Source organism: Rhinopithecus bieti, unplaced genomic scaffold (assembly GCF_001698545.2).
Source record: "Rhinopithecus bieti isolate Rb0 unplaced genomic scaffold, ASM169854v2 scaffold_52030, whole genome shotgun sequence".
Classification (NCBI taxonomy): Eukaryota; Metazoa; Chordata; class Mammalia; order Primates; family Cercopithecidae; genus Rhinopithecus; species Rhinopithecus bieti.
In genome coordinates, this window is record NW_016821228.1 from 468007 (window position 1) to 491698 (window position 23692).

Here is a 23692-nt window from a genome sequence, read left to right on the forward strand (position 1 = left end):
GTAAGTATGTATTAGGAAAGTTCTGGATGAGCTGGTCATGTCAGCAGCCAAATCATGGTTGTTTAGTGAAATTATTTACTATTAAGTGTGTACAGAGGGGATCCTATTACAGTTTGTAAGAACTGTGGTGGTTTAGTGAAATTCTTAGCTATGAAGCGTGTACAGAAGGGATTTGGACCCAGTGCATCCTGTGAATTCTGTGTACAAAATAAACACAGCAGAAGATTTGAATGGATAAGGAGTATCTTCTGTGTTCCCTGACAGGCTTCCTGGAGAAAAAGGAACAAGCAATTGGAAAACTTGGTAGAGGAGATTGTCTTTATTACAGAGTGTCTTCATTATAACATCAGATTTCAAATTATTTCTTACCTTTACTCTCCCAAAGAAATTTTCAAATTAAATTTAAGCTTTCAATAGTAAGAACCAATTTACTGGGTTTTTTTTGTTTGTTTTTGTTTTTTTGGTTTCCTATTATAGCAATGCATAGGACCACATTTTTTTCCTTCTATAAAGTTGAATGTTAATCTTATAAATAGGATTTTCTTCTGTAAAATAAGAAATACTTGTTAGCTCTAAGACTCAATAGACTTGTTTTAATTTGCTTTGGAGGAAGAATTAAAACCTATTTTTTAGGCCATATGTTCGTTCTTTATTTTTCTTTATTTATTTTTTAACCAGGTCCTCTGAAGAAACTAAAGTGTAGTTGTCTCTGAGGACAAAAGCAAACAAAAAAGCTTCGCCTTACCTTGACTACCTAGCGATGAAGTTGCTCTTTTATGTGCCTTCCTAGGCATAAAGAAGTTAGAGAAACTCGTCTTTAGAAGTTTCACGAACGTTCATAAATGTATGCTTTCATTTATTAGGGAACAGGATTTGCTGCCAATAAGAAAAGAAAGATTTGTGTCAGGACTGTGTAGTCTAAGCTAACATCAGTTATAGGAAGTGAGACTCAGAAGGTGATAGGTATGTATTCCACAGATGCAAATGCTTTTTGAGTTTCCTGGCAGGTGAAGGCAAAAAAGGACCAGGCTGATGTGATGACTAATCACCTCCAACCCTCCCTCTGACCTTTCCAGGCCTCCCTCTGATTTTCCTGCTTTCCAGCCCAGGTTGCTCTGATCAACTCATGGAACTCAAATAGCACATTCTCTTCTGTCTTCACCAAAAAGCAGAACTTTAGCACATTTCTTCCAGAATATCTGTTTCTAGCCAGATGAGATTAATTACATGGAGGCTTGGTTTTATAAGGTGGAAGGGAATAAAACTAGTCACAAGATAGTTGTGGGGGATTTTAAAGATGTAAGTTAGTATCTTTATTAAGCTATTTGACATATGATAAAAGAACAATATTCTTCTGTTGGAAGTGGCAAAACAAAATGATATTTGACAGTGTTAGCTTCTCTCATAAACATAGTGTGTTTAGCTTATTAGCCAAGATAAGGTGCAGACCAGGTTTTTGCCCTTTACATATGAAATTTGAGGCATTAAATGAGTAAAAGAATTGGGATTCCTTTTCCATCTTGGTGATCAAAACACTTTTCTCTTGTTTCCTTGGACCAAGTGATGAAGAGGTGGTGAGGGGACAGCAAAAAATGGAATTACATTTCTTCTGTTTCTTTATTTTTGTTTTTTGAGACAAGAGTTTTGCTCTTGTTGCCCAGGCTGGAGTGCAATGGGGCAATCTGGGGTCACCGCCACCTCCACTTCCCAGGTTCAAGCGATTCTCCTGCCTCAGCCTCCCAAGTAGCTGGGGTTATAGGCATGCACCACCACCACACCTGGGTAATTTTGTATTTTTAGTAGAGACGGGGTTTCTCCATGTTGGTCAGGCTGGTCTAGAACTCCCGACCTTAGGTGATCCGCCCGCCTCGGCCTCCCAAAGAGCTGGAATTACAGGCATGAGCAACCGCAACAGCCCCCTCTTCTGTTTCTCTGATCACTCCAATACTCGTTCTAACTGGGAGGAGTGGAAATAACGAATCTGGTTTTTAATCTCTCTGTAGAAACTGATTTCTTGGTAGAATGGACTGTTAACATATTTAACAGGTAAAATATTAATCTTAAGTAGGTAGAATATTCAGATCGAAGAAGTAGAGATTTTACTTTTACAGTATGGTGACAACAGATAACTGTAAAAACTTCTTTTGCAACTAGAACCAGCAGGGGCATGCATGGAACACATATACCAAACATCTTTCTGATAACATTAAACATTTTAAAAAGATGTTAAATGTTCTTTTCATTGTGGTGCTTCAGATTCCTGATTCTAGAACTTGGTGTGTGGAACCTGTGTTCTAACTATTCTGTTGGAGTTTACAAGCAAAGAATTATCTAAGAATTTTCAAATTAAATGATGGGGCAAGGAACTAACATTTTTGCAGGCCCTGGAAATGTAAAATGTTGTACTCACATGGCCTCACATTAAATTCCCATGAAATTGACATAAAAAAAATTATTTTAAAGGAAACGAAAGAACAGTGAGATTAAATAACTTGCCCAAGGATTCTGGGTGGATGTGCTGTGGAGGTGGGATTTTTATACCCTGCCATGACCCAATGTCCAAAGTCTCCTTGAAATTCAGTTCTTGTCCAATATTTACCAGATTAAACTCAGTGAAATTCCTCTCTCTCCTACTGTTTATGGTTATTTTCTATGCCAATATTAATCGGTAAGCCTGTCATTTTGGCCCTTGTGGCATCGAGTTTTCTTTAAAGGACAGCTTTTTTGTTTGCTTTTTTTTTGAGACAGAGTCTTGCTCTGCTGCTCAGGCCAGAGTGCAGTGGCTGATCTCGGCTCACTGCAACCTCCGCCTCCCGGGTTCAAGCCTCCTGAGTAGCTGGGATGATAGGTGCGCACCACCACGCCTGGCTAATGTTTGTAATTTTTGTAGAGACTGGGTTTTGCCATGTTGGCCAGGTTGGTCTTGAACTCCTGACCTCAAGTGGTCCACCCACCTCGGCCTCCTAAAGTGCTGGGATTACAGGTGTGAGCCACCACACCCAGTCTTTAAAGGACAGCTTCAGAATTTGCTTTTTTCTGAGATGTCATAACAGAGGTCAGTTTTAGTGTTTGGTTAATACATAAACACATAGAGCTGAGGTCAGTGCATTCAGCATTGGTCTGAATTTTGTTGCTGTGCTGCTCAGTTTCTAGTGAATTTCCTAATTGTGGAGAAATGCAAAGTCAGTCTCGGCCCTTTCAGTAGAGCTTTGGTTTAGTGACTTTCAGCATGGATTACCTGTTGCTGTATTTTTTTTTAACTGCTTTATTTTATTCTTAGAAGTTCCAATATCTAACTTTCTGTACCAAATGATTTCTTTCAAAATTAGAAGTAACAGAAATGAGTGAAATCGCCTGGGCATGGTGGCTCACACCTGTAATCCCAGCACTTCGGGAGGGCGAGGTAGGCGGATCATCTGAGGTCAGGAGTTCAAGACCAGCCTGGCCAACATGGTGAAACCTCATCTATGCTAAAGATACAAAAATTAGCTGGGCGTGGTGGCAGACTCCTGTAATCTCAGCTACTTGGGAAGCTGAGGCAGGAGAATTGCTTGACCCTGGGAGGCGGAGGTTGCAGTGAGCCCAGATCGTGCTGCTGCTGCATTCCGGCCTAGGTGACAGACTGAGACTCTGTCTAAAAGAAAAAAAAGAGAAAAGAAAGAAAGGAATGAAATCATTAAACTGTGTGCTCATTGCTTTCTCTTGGTAAAAAGCTCCTCTGGCAAATAGGAAGATGAAACGTTGAGAGGCAGAGGATACTCGAAATACTGAATTTCTTCCTTATTCCCTCAACTTCTGAGCTACCCCAGGTGGCACCATCCTTGTAACCCAGGTGTGTAACATTACTGGGCTGATAGCTTTGCCCCGTTGCCGGCTTCTCAGCGGAGTTCCTTCTACCCCCTCTCTGGTGCCTTCCTGCCTTACTGAATTTTGTTGGACTTGGCCTTTGCTTGCAGTACAGCTCCACGAACTCAGCTAGTAGGATTTCCTTATGGGTAAAAGAAGAAGGTGAATGAATAGCATACTACCCCATGGTGCTGTTGAGATTACATATTGTATGTAATATATTTGTGAGTAGGATTGTGCTTGATACCTAGGAAACAGTTAATAGATGTTGTAAGCAAGGTCTTCACCCATATGGTCTTGGGAAATAATGAGACAATCCTGCCTTTTCAGAGTTCAGGTGGGTCCTATGAGCCTCCCTCTGATACCTCAATATAACCAGTAGAGGTAAATTAGCAAAACGCCAGGGGCGTTTGTTACCTTTATTTGAAAAACAAACTGGATTGAGACATACTTTCTTACTTATAACTTGATTATGTGTGTTCATTTTTGACCCAGAAACAAATCGCAGCTGGGCATAAAACAAAGACTCGAATGTGGCCTTAACTGTGTGTCAGAGAAGCCAATTTTAGTAACTCAGATTTTAGGTTTGTAACCCAACATGACTGTAAACCTCTGGGGATTGCTGTATAGAATTTCATGCTGTTGGTGTCGGAAAGCAGCACCCATGTTATGCTGACAGTACCCCCTATGTTTGCACTTTATCTTAGCGTCTGTAATTTCTAAGTTGGTGTATGGGTTTCTATTACTGGATTGAGAGAAGATCCTAAAGGCAGACCTGTTAGGTTTCCTGTTTCTTATTTAGCTCAACCTAAGGGACCCAAATGTATCTTGAAATATTGGAGCTGAAATTATATTTGGTATAGGCCATTTGTGCATACTGACAAGAATTCTATGGAAGAGTTATAAACTACAATTTAAAATATGATCCAGTTTATTTCTTTATATTTTCATGTACTGCTGTGTGATTGCTTATAGGATGAAAGTATATTTAATTGTATTTTTCGCCACATATGTGTGTTTCTCCTTTTGAGGGAGAAATAATCAAAAGTTAAATCCAGTAGAGCCTGTCTGAAGCAGGTTATGACTCATTGCCCCTCCCTTTTCTAAAAAGAAGGACATGTAAGAATCTTAGGTAACATCATAAAGACCTTTCTTGAGAATATAAATAGTATTTTAGTCAAATTTCAGTTTATTGCTTTTCTCTTTCCCCATCTACTGAAGTCATTCCAGATAAATTAGCATATAGAGTGGTGAGAAAAATTTTGACTGAAGAATCATTTTCTTCCAGCCAAAACTCGACTTTTTACTGTCACGAATCTTGATTCCAAGGAGGTCATAAATAAACAGCAAATCTTTCTCTTCTAAATGAGGGATGTGTATATTTGCAAAGCTGGCAAAGGAGTGTGTACAGTTCTGCCAGTGGACCTGACCTGGGCAAAACCAGGTGGTCCCCCCTGCTCTTTCTAACCTCCCTTGGGGTCTAGTGCGAGGCTGACGCCTTCTCCTGGGCTTTTCTCATTTGTGGGACTAAGGAGGATAGTATAATGTGATTTCTGCCATGCTTCATCCAGGAAAAGCAACCAATTTTCTTTGCAAAAGCAACATTTCAGCGGGTTTTCACTGATGTGTGGTGACAGAAAAATGGACTTGAAGGAAAAAAAAAAAGACACCAAGAGCCTGTTTAGCTATGGCCATGGTTCTGGAAGAAATTTATTATTTATAAATTTATAATTTATTATTTATCTGGTTTAATGCTTGGTTTTCAGTGGAGAGAAATTCAAGATTCAAATACAAATAGGGTTTCTTGTGCCAGAATGAAAGCAGCAGCCCCAAGACGGTTGTTAATGACCATTGAATGCGCATTTATAGTTTGAATTGTAACCAGGAAATTGATAATGAAGAACAATTTTATGTTCCTACGGAACTATTTTTTTTTTAAGCTGAAAATACCTTGAAATGAATTTATGTCAGACACAGCCAGCAGGAGACACTGGCGTTTTCATAACTGCCCCTGCTTGGTAAGAAGATAAGACTGAATCCTGTCTACCTTACGGTTTGAAGATGTGTTTGCTGATACAAAACACACACATATGTAGCAGAGAGAGTTTGCAGTTTGAGATTATTTTCTAGAAATCTGTGATTTGTGCTTTATTACAGCTATGCAGTTTCTCCAGCAAGCATTTTAAAATTGCGTCGCCTTTCTGTAGCTCTAGCCTGGGTCTAAGATGGCTGCCCCTGCCATGCTGCACACGCCTGTTCCACGCTTGGTGTTTGCATCAGACATGGGATGGCAGATGAGAAACAGATAGTGCTCCTCCTCTCAAGGGTTGACAAGCTTTGCCTCTAATCACTGATTCTTTGATCTCAGCTTATTCCCTCAACTGACTATGATTAGAAGCTCCACAACTGAGCTCCTTAATATTCTTGACTCGTTGTTTTAAAAACTCATTTAAAATTATGGCAGAACCCACTTAACTGAGCTCCTTAATGTTTTGATTTTTAATTTTTTTTACTTTCAATTGTGTAATAACAGTGCAATATAATAATTTAACTGATTACCCGGGCATGGTGGGTGTACCTGTGGGCCCAGCTGTGCGGGAGGCTGAGGCGGGAGGATCCCCTGAGCCCAGGAGGTGGAGGCTGCAGTGAGACGAGATCTCACCATGGCACTCCAGCCTGGGTAACACAGCGAGACCCTGTCTCAAAAGTAAATACATGAATAAATTGAACTTAACTGTGCGTAACTACAGTTTACCATGCCATCCCTTTGGGCCCAGAACCCCTTGCTTTGCAAAATGCAGCTTTTTGTGGTCCCCACACTTGTGTAGTAACCCCCATTTTGTTTTGTTTTGTGTTTGCTTCCAGAACTCCAAGATGGGAGGCAAGCTCAGCAAGAAGAAGAAGGGCTACAATGTGAACGACGAGAAAGCCAAGGACAAAGACAAGAAGGCTGAGGGCGCGGCGACGGAAGAGGAGGGGACCCCGAAGGAGAGCGAGCCCCAAGCGGCCGCGGAGCCCGCCGAGGCCAAGGAGGGCAAGGAGAAGCCCGACCAGGACGCCGAGGGCAAGGCCGAGGAGAAGGAGGGCGAGAAGGACGTGGCGGCCGCCAAGGAGGAGGCCCCGAAGGCGGAGCCCGAGAAGACGGAGGGCGCGGCGGAGGCCAAGGCTGAGCCCCCGAAGGCGCCCGAGCAGGAGCAGGCGGCCCCCGGCCCCGCTGCGGGCGGCGAGGCCCCCGAAGCTGCCAAGGCCCCCGCGGCCCGCCGAGAGTGCGGCCCCTGCTGCCGGGGAGGAGCCCAGCAAGGAGGAAGGGGAACCCAAAAAGACTGAGGCGCCCGCAGCTCCTGCCGCCCAGGAGACCCGCGCAGCCACGGAAGCGCCTAGTTCCACACCCAAGGCCCAGGCCCCCGCTTCAGACTCAAAACCCGGCAGCTCGGAGGCTGCCCCCTCTTCCAAGGAGACCTGCGATGACCCNGGCCAAGGCTGAGCCCCCGAAGGCGCCGGAGCAGGAGCAGGCGGCCGGGCCCCGCTGCGGGCGGCGAGGCCCCCAAAGCTGCCGAGGCCGCCGCGGCCCCGGCCGAGAGCGCGGCCCCTGCTGCCGGGGAGGAGCCCAGCAAGGAGGAAGGGGAACCCAAAAAGACTGAGGCGCCCGCAGCTCCTGCCGCCCAGGAGACCAAAAGTGACGGGGCCCCCGCTTCAGACTCAAAACCCGGCAGCTCGGAGGCTGCCCCTCTTCCAAGGAGACCCCCGCAGCCACGGAAGCGCCTAGTTCCACACCCAAGGCCCAGGCCCCCGCAGCCTCCGCAGAAGAGCCCAAGCCGGTGGAGGCCCCGGCAGCTAATTCCGATCAAACCGTAGCCGTGAAAGAGTGACAAGGACAGCCTATAGGAAAAATAATACCACTTAAAACAATCTCCTCTCTCTCTCTCACTATCTCTCTCTATCTCCTCTCTCTCTCTCCTCTCTCTCCTCTCTCTCTCTCTCCTATACTAACTTGTTTCAAATGGGAAGTAATGATATGTATTGCCCAAGGAAAAAAAGGATGTTGTCCCATCAAGGGAGGGAGGGGGTGGGAGAATCCAAATAGTATTTTTGTGGGGAAATATCTAATATACCTTCAGTCAACTTTACCAAGAAGTCCTGGATTTCCAAGATCGCGTCTGAAAGTGCAGTACATCATTTGTACCTGAAACTGCCGCCACATGCACTCCTCCACCGCTGAGAGTTGAATAGCTTTTCTTCTGCAATGGGAGTTGGGAGTGATGCGTTTGATTCTGCCCACTGGGCCTGTGCCAAGGCAATCAGATCTTTATGAGAGCAGTATTTTCTGTGTTTTCTTTTTAATTTACAGCCTTTCTTATTTTGATATTTTTTTAATGTTGTGGATGAATGCCAGCTTTCAGACAGAGCCCACTTAGCTTGTCCACATGGATCTCAATGCCAATCCTCCATTCTTCCTCTCCAGATATTTTTGGGAGTGACAAACATTCTCTCATCCTACTTAGCCTACCTAGATTTCTCATGACGAGTTAATGCATGTCCGTGGTTGGGTGCACCTGTAGTTCTGTTTATTGGTCAGTGGAAATGAAAAAAAAAAAAAAAAAGTCTGCGTTCATTGCAGTTCCAGTTTCTCTTCCATTCTGTGTCACAGACACCAACACACCACTCATTGGAAAATGGAAAAAAAAAAACAAATAAAAAAACAAAAAAATGTACAATGGATGCATTGAAATTATATGTAATTGTATAAATGGTGCAACAGTAATAAAGTTAAACAATTAAAAAGAAGTAATAAAGACTATTGGGTGTTTTGTTTGTTTGTTTTACTTCTCTAGTCCCTCTCAATACCTGCTTTATCAGAGAACAGAGCACTGTATTGGCCATTTTTCTGAATATATTTGGATAGAAGTAAAAAACAGACCAGTCACGGTGGATCACACCTGTAATCCCAGCACTTTTGGGAGGCTGAGGCGGGTGGATGGCTTGAGCCCAAGAGTTGAGGACCAGCCTGAGTACGATAGTGAGACCCCACCTCTATTAAAAAAAAAAAAAAAAAGTGAACATTATTTGTTGAAAAAAGTAGCTAGGGCAATGTCACTAAACTATCTCAGAAGAAGTTAAACTGAAAACTTACTGTGTCTGCATATGCACCCTCTAAAAATGTGACTATTCTACTTAAGAAGAAGAAAGATTTTTAATAACATACATTAAAAGACAATAGATTTGATCTTGAAGGCTAGGAAAAAATGAATGACAGGTTCTTATAGAAACCTGTTTGTAAATTGTGGCACCACTAATGGTTATTCTGTTCTATCCCATCTCCTACTTTTATTTTTATATTCATGGTAGACCCAGGAAAGGCGACCTGAGGATTGTGCCATGAGACAGCAGTAACGTGGAAGCAAGCATGGAACTGGCCTTTATGGTGACCGAATTTCGGTCCTGATTTTGCCACTGGTGACTTGTTTGGCTTTTAAGTCACTTCCAACCTTCCCAGACCCTCCTTGTGTTACCTACAAAAGAGTGTAGCTTTTATGATCTCATGGTCCCATTTAATGGTTTGGGTACACACCCGGTGACAATTTAATGTCATGATGCCATGATGCATCATAGGATGTCTCTTCCATGTCTTGATTCTCCAAAGCTCACAGAGTAATGAATAACAATTTCATAGTTTAGAAAGCCTCGATATAGGAAATGTCCTGTGGAATGTGTGAAGGCCAGTGCAATGGAATTGATTCTCAAAGGGACATTAATGGCACAATGGATTCAGACAAACCTGGTTCTCTTCTTACGGGTTACATTACACATGGTTAAATAAAAAAGGAAAAAAAAATCTTTGAGTATTTTGGGAGTAACCTATAGTCTGGCTCTTACCTCACTGGGAAAGAAAAAGTGGCGAAAGTGAGTATTATGTAAATATTATACCCGTTGGGTTCAATTGGTATTTATGATCACTTTTTGGCACTTTGGGTTCTTGTTTCTGTAGTGAGACAAATTTGAATTCTTAATGCTTGAAAGCACAGCATACAAGAAATCTGTAAGAACAGTAACCACCAGGCAACTGTTTTACATAAGAAAAAAGAAGGGGAATGTCCAGGGTATTACCCGTGTGTCCTTGCGTATACAAAATAGCTTGGGGGGCCGGATGATGGTGATGGAGTGGTAAAAGATTCAGTGAACCATGGGGGACATTTATATAGTTACTGATTAAATGCCATGCATTTGTTGCAGAAAGATGTGCTCAGTGGAAGTAATATTTTATATATTCACTGTCTTTCCCACTTCCCCTTCTAAAAAAAAAAAAAAGCTAAGCTTTTGGTGATTAGAACAATCAAATCAGCCTCCCAGTTTAGCATTTATTACTATAAATTGCTATTTTTTGAATAAATGAAACAGACATTTTTTCTGAATTTGTTTGGAGTTGCAGAGTAGGAGAATTAAAGTCTGAGCTCTATATATTTATTTTTCTTTTTTCTAACTCTATTAGGTGTTGAAGCAATTAAAAAGTGTCAGAAATGTAATCACCAAAATGTTTAAATCAGAATTTTAACCCAGCCATGGTTCATGACACTGAATTTTACCATACTGAAGAAAAAAACTTGAGCTGTAGTTTGAAGTTATATATGCAGCAGAAAATGTAGTACGTGTGGGAGTAATTGGCTCAGCCAGGAAGGGAACAATGTCGGGCACCATGTGAATTTGGATTAACCTAGATTGTTCTCGCCTCATGAATGATTTAAGAGAAGGGACCGCACAGGCTGTGCTGAACAGGCAAGTCAGAACCATCGGGGAAATTACCACATATTTGCTTCACTAACTCAGGGATGTCCCTCTCCTCTATGAAGAATGAAGGGTTCCAGAGTCTAACGTTCATTTATGGGTGCCTTTGTGCACACTGCAAGGAGGAAACTATGAGGAATCCACAGGAACTTGTACAGGGATGCCTGGTTTGTCCCCCCACTTTGAAGATCCTTTTCGGTAGCTGATGCTGCCTCTGCATGATGGGAATGGACTCTGGTCCCCAAGAGCTGGCATGTGCCATGCATCCCAGGGTGGCTCTTCCTGGCCTCAACCCTGAGAGAAGGCCGTCTTCAGCCTGTTCCTGGCCATATGGAGGCAGAGGCGACACCGGCACTCCAGGAGCGTCATTCCCCATTCTTGGAGAATCTCCCTTCTGGAATCAAGATGTAGGTCTAGTGGACAGTAAGGACTTGGTTGTCAACTACTTGTGCTGACAAGACCTAGACATACTTTAGCTGGGTAACTTCTTTACCTAAGTTGGGTAAATTATTAGGTACCAGCATAGCTAAGGGTACTTACTGAATTGCTAACAGGAAGTTTGTTTTCATAAAGCATCCTGGGACTTTAATTTTCCTTGAATGAATGGTATACCATCATGGTATGACGAAACACAGTATCTTCATTGAAACACACACATACCAGTTAGTGTCCATGATCAGAGCTAACTGTAGGACACCGATCTTAAGTGATTCTTTCATAGATAGAAGGCATATACACATCCAACAAATTTTAGTCAGGTTTCATCTATGAAAAAAACTTATTTATGAAATTTCCTATTTTGGTGTTTTCCAGTTTCTTGTCTCAAGATTGATGGGATTAATCTCCATCCTTTTGATTTCTATTCTGCTATTTGGGAAAGTAACTGGAGTTATTTTGAGCTTTGTCTTAGCTAATTTGCATAGTAATGAAAACTGGATGCTCAGGAGGTAATCTTAAAAATGTACCAAATAGCAGTACCGCTAGTAGTTGTGAGACTAGTCAGGTGAGCGTTTACATTTATCCTCATAAAAAGAGGCACAATTTGCTTGATTTGTAACTGACACTGATTTGGTTTACTAAGTAGTTAATATTTTAAATATTTAGCTCAGAGAGTGCTATTTGGCCAGAGTGTCATGTATTTGCTCAATGCCATCTCCTCACAGAAAAATTAAAAGGGCAAGGTAGGGAGTTTTGCATGAAGTTTTATTTCTTTGATTTTTTATAAATGCTATCTCTTACCACGATCCTATATGCTTTCTACTGTTTTTTGTTTGTTTGTTTTTTAAATTTTTTTGAGAGTCTCACTCTGTCACTCAGGCTAGAGTGAAGTGGTGCAGTCGTAGTTCACTGCAGCCTCAAACTCCTGGACTCAAGCGATCCTCTTGCCTTAGCCTTCTGAGTAGCTAGGATTGCAAGCAAGTACCAACAGGCCCAGCTAATTTTTTTTTTTTTTTAAGAAACTGGGGTCTTGCTATGTTGTCCAGGCTGGTCTCCAACTCCTGGGCTCAAGTGATCCCTCCCAAAGTGTTGTAATTACAGGCCTGAGCCACTATGCCCAGCCTCAACCTTTTTAAGGACAAAATTTAGTAGTAGTGTATAAAATCTCAAAGTCCAGGGAATCACTGATTTGGTACATTTCTCCAAGTTTTGCTCAGTCTTCATTTTATTAAAAGCATTATTAATTTTGAAGCTATATGCTTCCATTCACATACCTATTTAAGGAAATTCCTGAGGGAAATAACTTTGAAAAAGAACTACGATCATTAAAAAAAAAAAAATACTCAGTGCAACTGTACACACTGAAATAAATAAACCAAGCAAAATCTCAAGTCTATCTCCTTATCTCTTTTTATTATTTTTTAAATTTTTATTTATGTATTTAAGATGGAGTCTCACTCTTTCACCGAGGTTGGAGAGCAGTGGCAAAATCTTGGCACATTGCAACCTCCTCCCAGGCTCTAGTGATCCTCCAGTTACTCAGCCTCCAGAGTAACTGGGACTACAGGTGCACGCCAAGACTCCTGTCTAATTTTGTGTATAATATTTTTGGTAGAGACAGGTTTTTGCCGTGTTGCTCAGGCTGATCTCAAACTTCTAAGCTCAGGTGCTCTGTCCACCTTGGCCTCCCAAAGTGTTGGGATTACAGGGATGAGTCACCACACCCGGCCCTATCTCTTTATCTCATGTGAACTTGGTTTTCATTTTTTCTTAAGGTCCATATGTCACATTTATTTTTCATTTTGTTGTCTTTGAAGGTAATTTTATATTTTCCCTGAGTTTCCCTCTAGGTCCAGAAAAATTTGTCATTAATATCATTCATTTATAATTTAATGGCTTTGTATAATGTACCCATTCCTTTTATTGCAACTCCTTGAGGTCAATGTGTTAAAATGTTAAATGAAAAAATGATGGGTTAACAAGCACTTATTTAGAATCATTTATAGAATACATGTACTTGCTTTGTTTTGTTTTGTTTTGTTTTATTGCTTATATAGTCCAGGATTTAAGAGACTAAAACGGTCTCAATAAAATGTTGTCTTAGGAATTCTTATCTTAAATATAATTTTTACATATATTTCATGAATTCCGAATCAGACTTTCAGATAATAAAAACAAAACATTGGTAGTCTACAGGCTTCCCCGAGTATCTGGGTATAGAAACTTATACCAAAGCTTAAAAACAAATATATTTTGGCCCAGGCGTGGTGGCTCATGACTGTAATCCCAGGATTTTGGGAGGCCGAGGTGGGCGGATCACTTGAGGCCATGAGTTCGAGACCAGCCTGGCGAATATGGTGAAACCCTGTCTCTACTAAAAATACAAAAATTAGCTGGCCATGGTGATGCACACATGTGATTCCAGCTACTGTGGAGGCTGAGGCAGGAGAATCGCTTGAGGTTCTTGGGGAGGAGGCTGCAGTGAGCTGAGATCGTGCCACTGCACTCCATCCTGGGCAACAGGATGAGACGGTCTAAAAATGAAAAATAAAAAATAAAAAAATATATACACACACATGCATACAAACACACACACACATATATGAATCTTTTAGAGAGCACTTTATATATATATGTGTGTGTGGCTTGTAAAACTTACATATATATTTTGATAAATTTTTAAAAAATGATCTTACAGACTGAGTTCCAAACACTAGAGGCTCATTATTGGTGATCTCACTATCTTTTGGCTTTTTACGCTATGAATTTACTCAAGTAGAAAATATGTTTGAATAGGCAACAAATATTCTTGCCTTGTAACACAGTGAATTAATCTTTAATGTTGATTTGTTGTATTTAAAAGTCACACACCTGAAAGTCAGGCACATCATATAATTACTCAAAGAAAAACAGGCCCCTGTTTTACCTTGAGGAAGATCGGTTGACTTGTCACATGCTTTTGTTAACAAAAAAAGTGGGGGAAAAAAATTCCCCCAGCTCTCCCTCTAAAAAGAAAGTAATCCTCTTAATGCAGAAGATTGCATTTCAGTACCTCAGAAACAAACCAGTTTTGAGTTTTGTCGTGAAAAGAGATGACACGTGTAATTACAAGAGCCTTTTACACAGATTGGGAGATTTGATTTGACAGTTGAACCCCATTAAAAAAAATGACTCTAAGGTCCTACAGCAGCAGTGAACAATCTCCATCCCACTCTGCCTCAGCACAGACGTCTAAGAATAGACAAGCTCTCAGCCGGAACCACCCACTGCTGTGCACCCAAGTCTGCCTAGTATGCAAATTCCCCAGAGGGTGGAGTTTTTCTTTTCTTTCTGTTTCTTTTTTTTTTTTTTCTTCAATTTTAAGAGCTGAGAATAATAGAAACTGTATTTTCCTTGCTATCTATTCAGTTACCTTTTCTTTCAGGACCTGAAATTGCCTTGACATTCAGAGCAAAATCTACCTTTACAAAATAAAACACACACACACACACACACACACACGCTATAGTATATATAGAAATGACACAATCAAAATCAATTAAATAGAAGACAATCCTAATCAGAGTGAATGAGAAAGAGTTGCTTACATTTGGGATGCTAATTGGAACTTCCTAATAACTTTATCGTCTTTTGTTTATTGCCTCCCTTCCTTATTCTCTTTCCTCTACATTTTGTCTTTCCCATCAAGTTCCCTACTTCCTCTTTTTTTGTTGTTGTTCAAGTACATAATTTCTATTGTGATAGTGTCACTCTTTCCCTCCCTCCCTCCCTCCCTCCCTTCCTACCTTCCTTCCTTCCTTCCTCCCTTCCTCCCTTCCTTCTTTCCTTCCTTCCTTCTTTCCTTCCTTCCTTCCACTGACGGCACACTGAGGCAAATACTTAAATTGGGCCAGAACTATACACATTAAATGTATAGTTCTTACATTTTTAAGCCTGCTGGTTTTTCTGACTGCATAACCCTCATTCTTCGTTTGTTTGGGAAGAACAAATATAATTTACTTGGAACTTTACTAATCTTCCTCCTCCACTTCCCCCCGCCCCTCATTTATCTATAAGAATAATAAAGATTAAGAGAGACCATATTCAGGATCCAAGGTAATTTGAAATAGTCCTTGATGTACAGTGCTTATTAAAAAAGAATCTTGAAGATTCTACCAGTAGAAACTCTGACAAAACAAGGCATCAGCTCCTAAATGTCATACAAATTGACTACATAAGAATTTTCTTGGATGTCTAAACAAAGAGATCCCAGCCCCTAAGCTGTGATCCTGATTCAGTAGTTTTTTTTTTTTGTTGTTGTTGTTTTTTGAGACGGGGAGTCTTGCTTTGTTGCCCAGGCTGGAGTGCAGTGGTACAATCTTGGCTCACTACAACCTCCGCCTCCTGGGTTCAAGCAATTCTCTGCTCAGCCTCCCAAGTAGCTGGGACTACAGGCATGCGCCACCACACCTGGCTAATTTTTGTATTTTTTAGTGGAGACAAGGTTTCACCATGTTGGCCAGGCTGGTCTCGAACTCCTGGCCTCAAGTGATCCACCTGCCTCGTCCTCTCAAAGTGCTGTCAGAGGCATGAGTCACTGCATCTGGCCTGATTCAGTAGTTCTTAAGGAAGGTAGAGGGACAGGGCAAGAGTTTCATGAAGCTCCTCTTTGAGAATCTACTGGGATAGTGTGACTCACAAGATCTGAACAAAAAAGCTTGGACTAGAATCAGGGTTTGGTGGATCATACTTTGATTTTAAGTTTACCTCATTAGAAAAAAAAAAAAAAAAAGGTAATAATAACAACAGAGTTGCTGTGAGGATTTTCAATAAGACCTGGAAGTAATTGCTTGTGATACACACTCCGTGAACCGCAGCTATTCCTATGGAGGTTTCAGTTCTAAACAAACAAAAAAAAGCTGGGGTCATAAGCTCTGGCCTGTCTGTCTACTTCAATTGCGAAGGAATTTCTTAACGTTTCCTTGGAAATAGAGTCACAAGGACCACAGAATTGAGATCCAAATTTTCCTACAGAGAACAACCCCTCTTTGTAGGAGAAAAAGAAAACACAAATGTATGGCAATCTTTTTAGGGGGAGAGGGGAGTCAAAATCCAAGATGGTTTTCCTGAGAATATTCAGATTAGATTATGGAGATAACAAGATGTGAACCAAAGAAAAAGAACAAATTGCCTTTATGTATGGGAGGTGAAGTAGTTGGAACCCCACCTTCATATCTTAGTTACCTCTATAACCTGGGGACAGATTTCTTCTCAGAGCCTCGGTGTGTTTACTCAAGAACTGGAGAGCCCAGGCTCAGTGGCTCATGCCTGTAATCCCAGCACTTTGAGTGGCTGAGGCGGGCGGATCACTTGAGGTCAGGAGTTTGAGACCAGCCTGGCCAACATGGTGGAAGCCTGACTCTACTAAAAATACAAAAATTAGCCGGACCCAGTGGCATGCGCCTGTAATCCCAGCTATTCGGGAGGCTGAGGCAGGAGAATCGCTTGAACCCGGGAGGCGGAGGTTGTAGTGAGCCGAGATCATGCCATTGCACTCCAGCCTGGGTGACAAGAGCGAAATTTCGTATCAAAAAACAAACAAGCAAGCAAACAAAAAAACTGGAGAATATATCTGCCTCAGGGGCTGTGGAGAGGACAGAAGGCTGTGTTTAGCACACAGCCTAGTACACAAGCACTCATTAAATGGATGCAAGACCGAGATGTTCATTTCCTTCTGAAACAAGAGAGTAGTCACGAGTGAGGCAATCTCATCTTTTCCCTCACCAATTCTTATGAGCAATTTCTCTTAAAGGAAAATTCTGATGTTACGGATTAACTGTGGTTTGGTTTTTATTCATTCTGTATATATAACACTTTCCCATATGTCAACTCTCCTAGTGTGTTCTACATTGCTTCATTCATTCATTCACCAAATATTTATTAAGCATCTGCTATCTTCCAGGCACTATATTCCCACAAAAGGTAGGAATATGTTGAGCATAAAAACAGAGCCGGCCGGGCTCAGGGGCTCATGCCTGTAATCCCAGCATTTTGCGAGGCTAAAGTAGGAAGAGCCCTTAAATCCAGAAGTTCAAGACTAGGTGAGGCAACACAGTGAGACCCCATCTCTATTTAAAAAACAAAAAGCAAAAACAGAGCTCATGAGGGAGATGCAAATTAAAACCACAATGAGCTATCACCTCACACCTGTCAGCACGGCTATTAGTAGAGAGACAAAAGATAACAAGTATTAGTGAGAATGTGGAGGAAGGGAACCCTTGTACACTGCTTGTGTGAGTGTAAATTAATACAGCCATTATGGAAAATTGCATGGAGGTTTCTCAAAAAACTAAAAATAAAATTATCATATAATCCAGCAATCCCACTTCTGGGTTACCCACAAAATTTGAAATCAGCATGTTGAAGAGAAGTCTGTGTGCCCATGTTCATTGCACCACTAGTCACAACAGCCAAGATATGGAATTAGCCTAAGGGTCCATCAGTGGATAAACGAATGGATAAAGAAAATGTGGCAGGCCAGGTGTGGTGGCTCAAGCCTATAATCCTAGCACTTTTGGCGGCCAAGGTGGGCGGATCGCTTGAGCTCAGGAGTTTGAGACCAGCCTGGGCAACATGGCAAAACCCCGTCTCTACAAAAAATGCAAAAAACTTAGCTCCATGTGGTGGTGCATGCCTGTGGTCCTAGCTACTTGGGGAGCTGAGGTGGGAGGATGACTTGAGCCCAGGAGGTGGAGGTTGCAGTGAATTGAGATGGTGCCATTGCAGTGGAAAAAAAAAAAGTGAGACCCTATCTCAAAAAAAAAGGAAAGAAAAAGAAAATATGGCATATATATGATGGAACTCTAGTCAGCCTTATAAAAGGAAGAAGTTCTGTCATTTGTGATGATATGGATGGAATTGGAGAACATTATGCTAAGTGGAATAAGCAAAACACAGAAAGACAAACACCACGTGCTCTCACTTATATGTGAAAACTAAAACAACTGTTCTCAGAAGCAGAGAGCAGAACAATGGTGATCCGAGACTAGCAGGTTGGGGGAACAGGGAGATGATAATCAATGGATACAAAGCGTCACTTAGGCAGAAGGAATAAGTTTGATTTTTTTTTAGATCTATTGCATAGTGTGGTGACTATCCCTAATAACCGAGTACTGCACATTTCCATCCGTTAAAACAGTAAATCTCAAATGCTCTCATCACAGAAAAAAAGTCAAATACTGAAAGTGATGGATAAGTTAAGTCACTCATTAATAATTTCATATTATATTCAAAAATCATAACATTGTTTTATACTCAGTAAATATGTACAACTATAATTCGTCTGTTAAAAGACCCCAGAGCCCACAGCTCTCACTTCAACTCTGGACTCCAAAACATTACTTGCCTCTTGGCCGATGCCCTTGGATGACCCACAGGCATCTCAGAGGTAATATATCCTGACATGAACTTCTGATTTTCCCCAGACCTTGCTCCTTCACCCTTTCAGGGTTCATCTGAGGGTAAATTCATCCTCCAGATACTCACCCCAAGTCATCAACTCCACCCTCGACTCATCTTTTCTTATACTTGATAGTCCACATGTCAGGAAATATTGTTCACCCTACATGTCCCCCATAACCAGGATACAAGCAGTCTTGCCACCCTGGCCCAGGCCAAACGAACCTCTTATTCTTTATTTTTCTGAGGAAGAATCTCACTCTGTCGCCCAGGCTGCAGTGCAGTGGCGCCATCTTGGCTAACTGCAACCTCTGTCTCCTAGGTTCAAGCAATTCTCCTGCCTCAGCCTCTTGAGTAGTTGGAATTACAGGTGTGTGCCACCACGCCCAGCTAACTTTTTTTTTTTTTTTAAGATGGAATCTCGCTCTGTTGCCTGGGCTGGAGTGCAGTGGTGCAATCTTGGATCACTGCAACCTCCACCTCCCAGGTTCAAGCGATTCTCCTGTCTCAGCCTCCCGAGTAGCTGAGATTACAAGAGCGTCACCATGCCCGGCTAATTTTTGTCTTTTTAGTAGAGACGAGGTTTCACCCTATTGGCCAGGCTGGTCTCTAACTCCTGATCTTGTGTTCTGCCCACCTCGGCCTCCCAAAGTGCTAGGATTATAGGCATGAGCCACCGCGCCAGGTCTTGTTTTATTTTTAATAGAGATAGGGTTTCACCATGTTGGCCAGGCTGGTCTTGAACTCCTGACCTCAGGTGATCCACTCTCCTCGGCCTCCTAAATTGCTGGGATTAGAGATGTGAGCCACTGGAATCTCTTATTCCGATTATTTGCAAGAGTTTTCTCACCAACTTCTCTGCTTCTACCGTTGCTACTAAAACTCAACTCTTCTCATTAGAACAGCCAGAAGGACTTTGCTAAGGTGTAAGTGGGATCATGCCACTCCTCAGCTCAAAACCTTAAATGGGCTCTCTGTCTTGCTTAGAGGGAGAGCCAAGGTCTCCACTAGATTAGACCTGGCAGAAGGAACAGTGACTCACTAGCTCCTACAGGCAGGACTGACTGCAAAATGTGCTGGGCCTTGCTTAAACTCTTAAGAATTTCGCCGGGCGCGGTGGCTCAAGCCTGTAATCCCAGCACTTTGGGAGGCCGAGACGGGCGGATCACGAGGTCAGGAGATTGAGACCATCCTGGCTAACCCGGTGAAACCCCATCTCTACTAAAAATACAAAAAACTAGCCGGGCAAGGTGGCGGGTGCCTGTAGTCCCAGATACTCCGGAGGCTGAGGCAGGAGAATGGCCTAAACCCGGGAGGCGGTGAGCTGAGATCCGTGAGATCCGGCCACTGCACTCCAGCCTGGGAGACAGAGCCAGATTCCGTCTCAAAAAAAAAAAAAAAAAAAAAAAGAATTTCAAGAGAGCAGAGCATTAGATCCAACACAGGACTCTGAGTGTGGGGTCCATTGTGACTGTCCAGGTGACACGCCCATGAAGCTGGTCCTCCCTGCAAGATCTCCAGGGGGTCTCCTTCCCATACCTCCCTCTGCTGTCTCTGACTCCATCTTCTTCCTTTCTTTCTGCTTAACCAGGCCGGCCAGCAGACTGGTCCTCCAAGAGGAAATCAGGCACCTTGCCACCTTCAGGCCTTTGTGCTTGCTAGTCCCTCTGCCTGGAGCTTTTCCAAATTCCCTCCCTCCTCTCATGACTTTATTCCAATGTCACATTCTCACAAGGCCATCCAATCATCCTATTTTAAATTGCAACCCACTGCACACCCCTTCTCACATACACAGCTTGCTCTCCTCCCCATTCCCTAATTATTTCCTTTATAGTGCTAGTCATCGAGATATGAGACCTTTTTCTTAAATAATTAGTTATTCTGTCTCCTTCCATAGACGATAAACTCCAGAGGACAGTGATTTTTGTCTTTTTCATTCAATGTTACTTCCAGCGCCTAGGATGGAGTAGATTGTCAATACATCTTATTTGAAGAGATGAGTAGGTCAGTAGCAGAGGATGTAACAATTAGACAAACAATCATCCAACAATACACAATTAAACCAGAATTATGTACTTAGAAGGAAGGTAACTGTATTAGTCTGTTTCCATGCTGCTAATAAAGATATACCCAAGTCTGGGTAATTTAAACAGGAAAATGGTCTAATGGACTTACGGTTCCACACGCCTGGGGAGGTCTCACAATCATGGCAGAAGGCAAGGAGCAAGTCACATCTTACATGGATGGCAGCAAGTAAAAAGAGAGCTCGTGTGGGAAACTGCTGTTTTTAAAACCATCAGATCTCATGAAACGTATTCACTATCACGAGAACCAAATCATGGGAAAGACCTGCCCTCATGATTCAATTACCTCCCACCAGGTTCCTCCCATGACATATGGGAATTGTGGGTGTTACAATTCAAGATGAGATTTGGGTGGGAACACAGCCAAACCATATCAGTAACCTAGTTCCACAAAAGACACAACCCCAACCAGGAGCCACCTGGGGAGGGGGAAAGGTGTCCAGGCAGAGGCAACAGCTGGACAAAGGGCCTGTGTGCTGAGGAAACAAGGAACACTTGATGAACTGAGACAGGCCACAGTAGCAGGAATGCACAGAGAAAAAGCAAAGTTGGAAAAGATGAGTGTGGGCACCTGGCTGAGGTTTGAGCCAGCAGACCCTTGCAAGCCATGCTGAGGACGCCGCCCTTCATCCTTGGGATGATTAGAAGTGACAGGAGGGCTGCAGACAGAAAGGGCATATAAGAGAAAAGAAAATTCTAGGTTCAGTGTAGAGAACAGATGGGGGTGGCCTCAGGGAGACTGGAGAGAAAGTTATTTGCAGACTGCTGGTGACAGTTGCTTGGATGGCAGAGGGGGCAGAAAAGATAGAGAAAACCAGGCTGTTGAAGCTTTTATTTAGGTGGCAAAAAACACAGAAATGGCTCATTCCTGTAATCCCAGCACTTTGGGAGGCTGAGGCGGGTGGATCACCTGAGGTCAGAAGTTTGAGACCAGTCTGGCCAACATGGCAAAACCCCGACTCTACTAAAAATACAAAAATTAGCTGGGCATGGTGACGCATGCCTGTAATCCCAGCTATCTGGGGGGCTGAGGCAGCAGAATTGCTTGAACCTGGGAGGTGGAGGTTGCAGTGAGCCGAGAATGTGCCATTGCACTCCAGCCTGGGTGACAGAGCAAGACTCCGTCTCAAAAAAAAAAAAAAAAAAAGAGAGAGAGAAAAGCCTGTTGCAAAGTGATGTCCTCAGGGGCTTCAGTTAAGGCAAGGAGGTGGGAAGGATCCTCCAAAAACAAGGTTGAAGGTAAAAAGGAGTTTGTACGTGATGAGGCAGTGGTTTTAGAGGGCAACGTGGCAGCACTCAGGAGGTAAGCAGAGAACTCGGCTGAATCTGGCACAAGGAACCATATGATACCTTATGGATTTGCTGGTATTGCAGCATGAAATATTTGTTCATGGCAGTTTACTCCGGATGTTTGGTGATGGGAGATAAGGGACACAGAGATTCGATTTCTGCAGTCCCTTGGGGGATGGTGAGCCCTTGGCCTAATGGCTAAAGGTTTCGAATCACAAGACCTGGGGAGAGGTCCTTCTAAGCTTCTGGGTATGATCCCCTGCATAGCTCTGGGTCATAACTTCTCGGAGGTTGATGCTATCTTCATGAGTGCAAAGGAGGAAGCCCTAAATTTTCTCTAAGTTGTCCTCTGCTTTGTGTCAATCCACCTAGTAGGCTGCCCTCAAACCAAGCACGAGTGGGCAGGTGTACTTTACACTCGGGTTGGCACGCACTGTTTTGTCACCTCAAATCTCTTTGAAGACTTCCGTGGCTTTATGCTTCTTGACCCTCCCTCTCTCATGACTAGAAGATGCTAGCAGACCCCTGGCTTGAAGCCTGGCCCTGAGACTCTGGGGCAAGTTACATAATCTCTTTGTGCTTTATCTTCCTTATCTGTAAACTGGGAGTAATAATCTGGCTCGACTCACAGCATTGTCACCAGGATCAAATGACATCATTGGTCTAAAGCACAGTATCTAAAACCTAGTAAGAGATCAAAGAAAAAGTGCGGCCCCATCTCTTCTCACTTCCTGGTTTGTTCCCTTGACTCCAACCGTACCAGGCACTTTCCAGCCCATCGTCCAATTCTCCCTGCTATGCTTTTGAACATGCCTGGAATTCCTTTCCTCCATGAGTCTCCTCTGCCTTCTCTACTTCACTACAGCTCACTGTGTGTCTGTAAGTTTCTACTCACTCTACCCATTCCTGACTCGGGAGTGCTGACACGTAACTACTCCGGTGCTCCTCTGTCGCTCACTCCAGTTCCTTCCTAGCAACCATCAACTTACCAACATCGACTCATGAGTACCAGGGTCTCCTCACTAGGCTGTGCCTGATCTGTGGGCAGGGACCCTCCTCATTCTCTTATCTCCAGTACCTTGAACATTGCCTCATGCTCAGAGTTTCAAAATATCTGTTGAGATGTAAATACTTAAGTAACAGGACTGTCTTTTCTCTTCAGATCTATTTGTCTTTTACAAAGAGACAAAAACTTTTAAGTGAAAATGACTTTTGGCCAGGCTAGGTGGCTCATGCTTGTAATCCCAGCACTTTGGGAGACTGAGGCAGGAGGATTGCTTGAGTTCAGGAAATTTGAGATCAGCCTGGGTGAGACCCCCATCTCCTCAAAAACTTAAAAAATTAGCTAGGCTTAGTGTCACATACCTGTAGTCCCAGCTCCTCAGGAGGCTGAGGCAGGAGAATCAATTGAGCTTAGGAGGTCAAGGCTGCAGTGAGTCGTGATCGTGCCATTGTACTTCAGCCTTGGCGACAGTGTAAGACCTTGTCTCGGAAAAAGAAAAGACACTCAATTGTCCAATTTCAGGCAACAGTCGGGCAGAGGAGAAAGTATTTATCTGGGGAAGAATAGGGTGATTTGCTGAGAAGGGAGAGTTATATTGGTGGGGTCACCCTAGAATCACTGTAATCGCATTATTACTTATGAACACTCTGACTCCCTCTCTTAATAAGGCCAATTCTGTATTTGGTAGCAACACAATTTGTTATTTTGTGTGAATATGTTTTAAAAATAAAACAATTTTATATTTTATAAACTTATGCAGATTATTTTCTTTGTATTATAAATTGTACTATTGAGCATGCTTATGTAAAATAAT

General features: G+C 42.6%; 1 protein-coding gene across 1 annotated transcript in view; it reads left to right on the forward strand.

Moving 5' to 3' along the window:
* The window catches only part of LOC108520781 (brain acid soluble protein 1), a 61037-nt gene extending 52395 nt beyond the window's left edge, over positions 1–8642 (forward strand). Inside the window, 3 exon segments of the mRNA XM_017860276.1 lie at positions 6712–7074; positions 7387–7567; positions 7570–8642. Of these exon segments, the coding sequence (XP_017715765.1) occupies positions 6721–7074; positions 7387–7567; positions 7570–7715 (681 nt within the window). The 5' untranslated portion in view covers positions 6712–6720 and the 3' untranslated portion in view covers positions 7716–8642.
* Positions 8643–23692: the final 15050 nt, after the last annotated feature.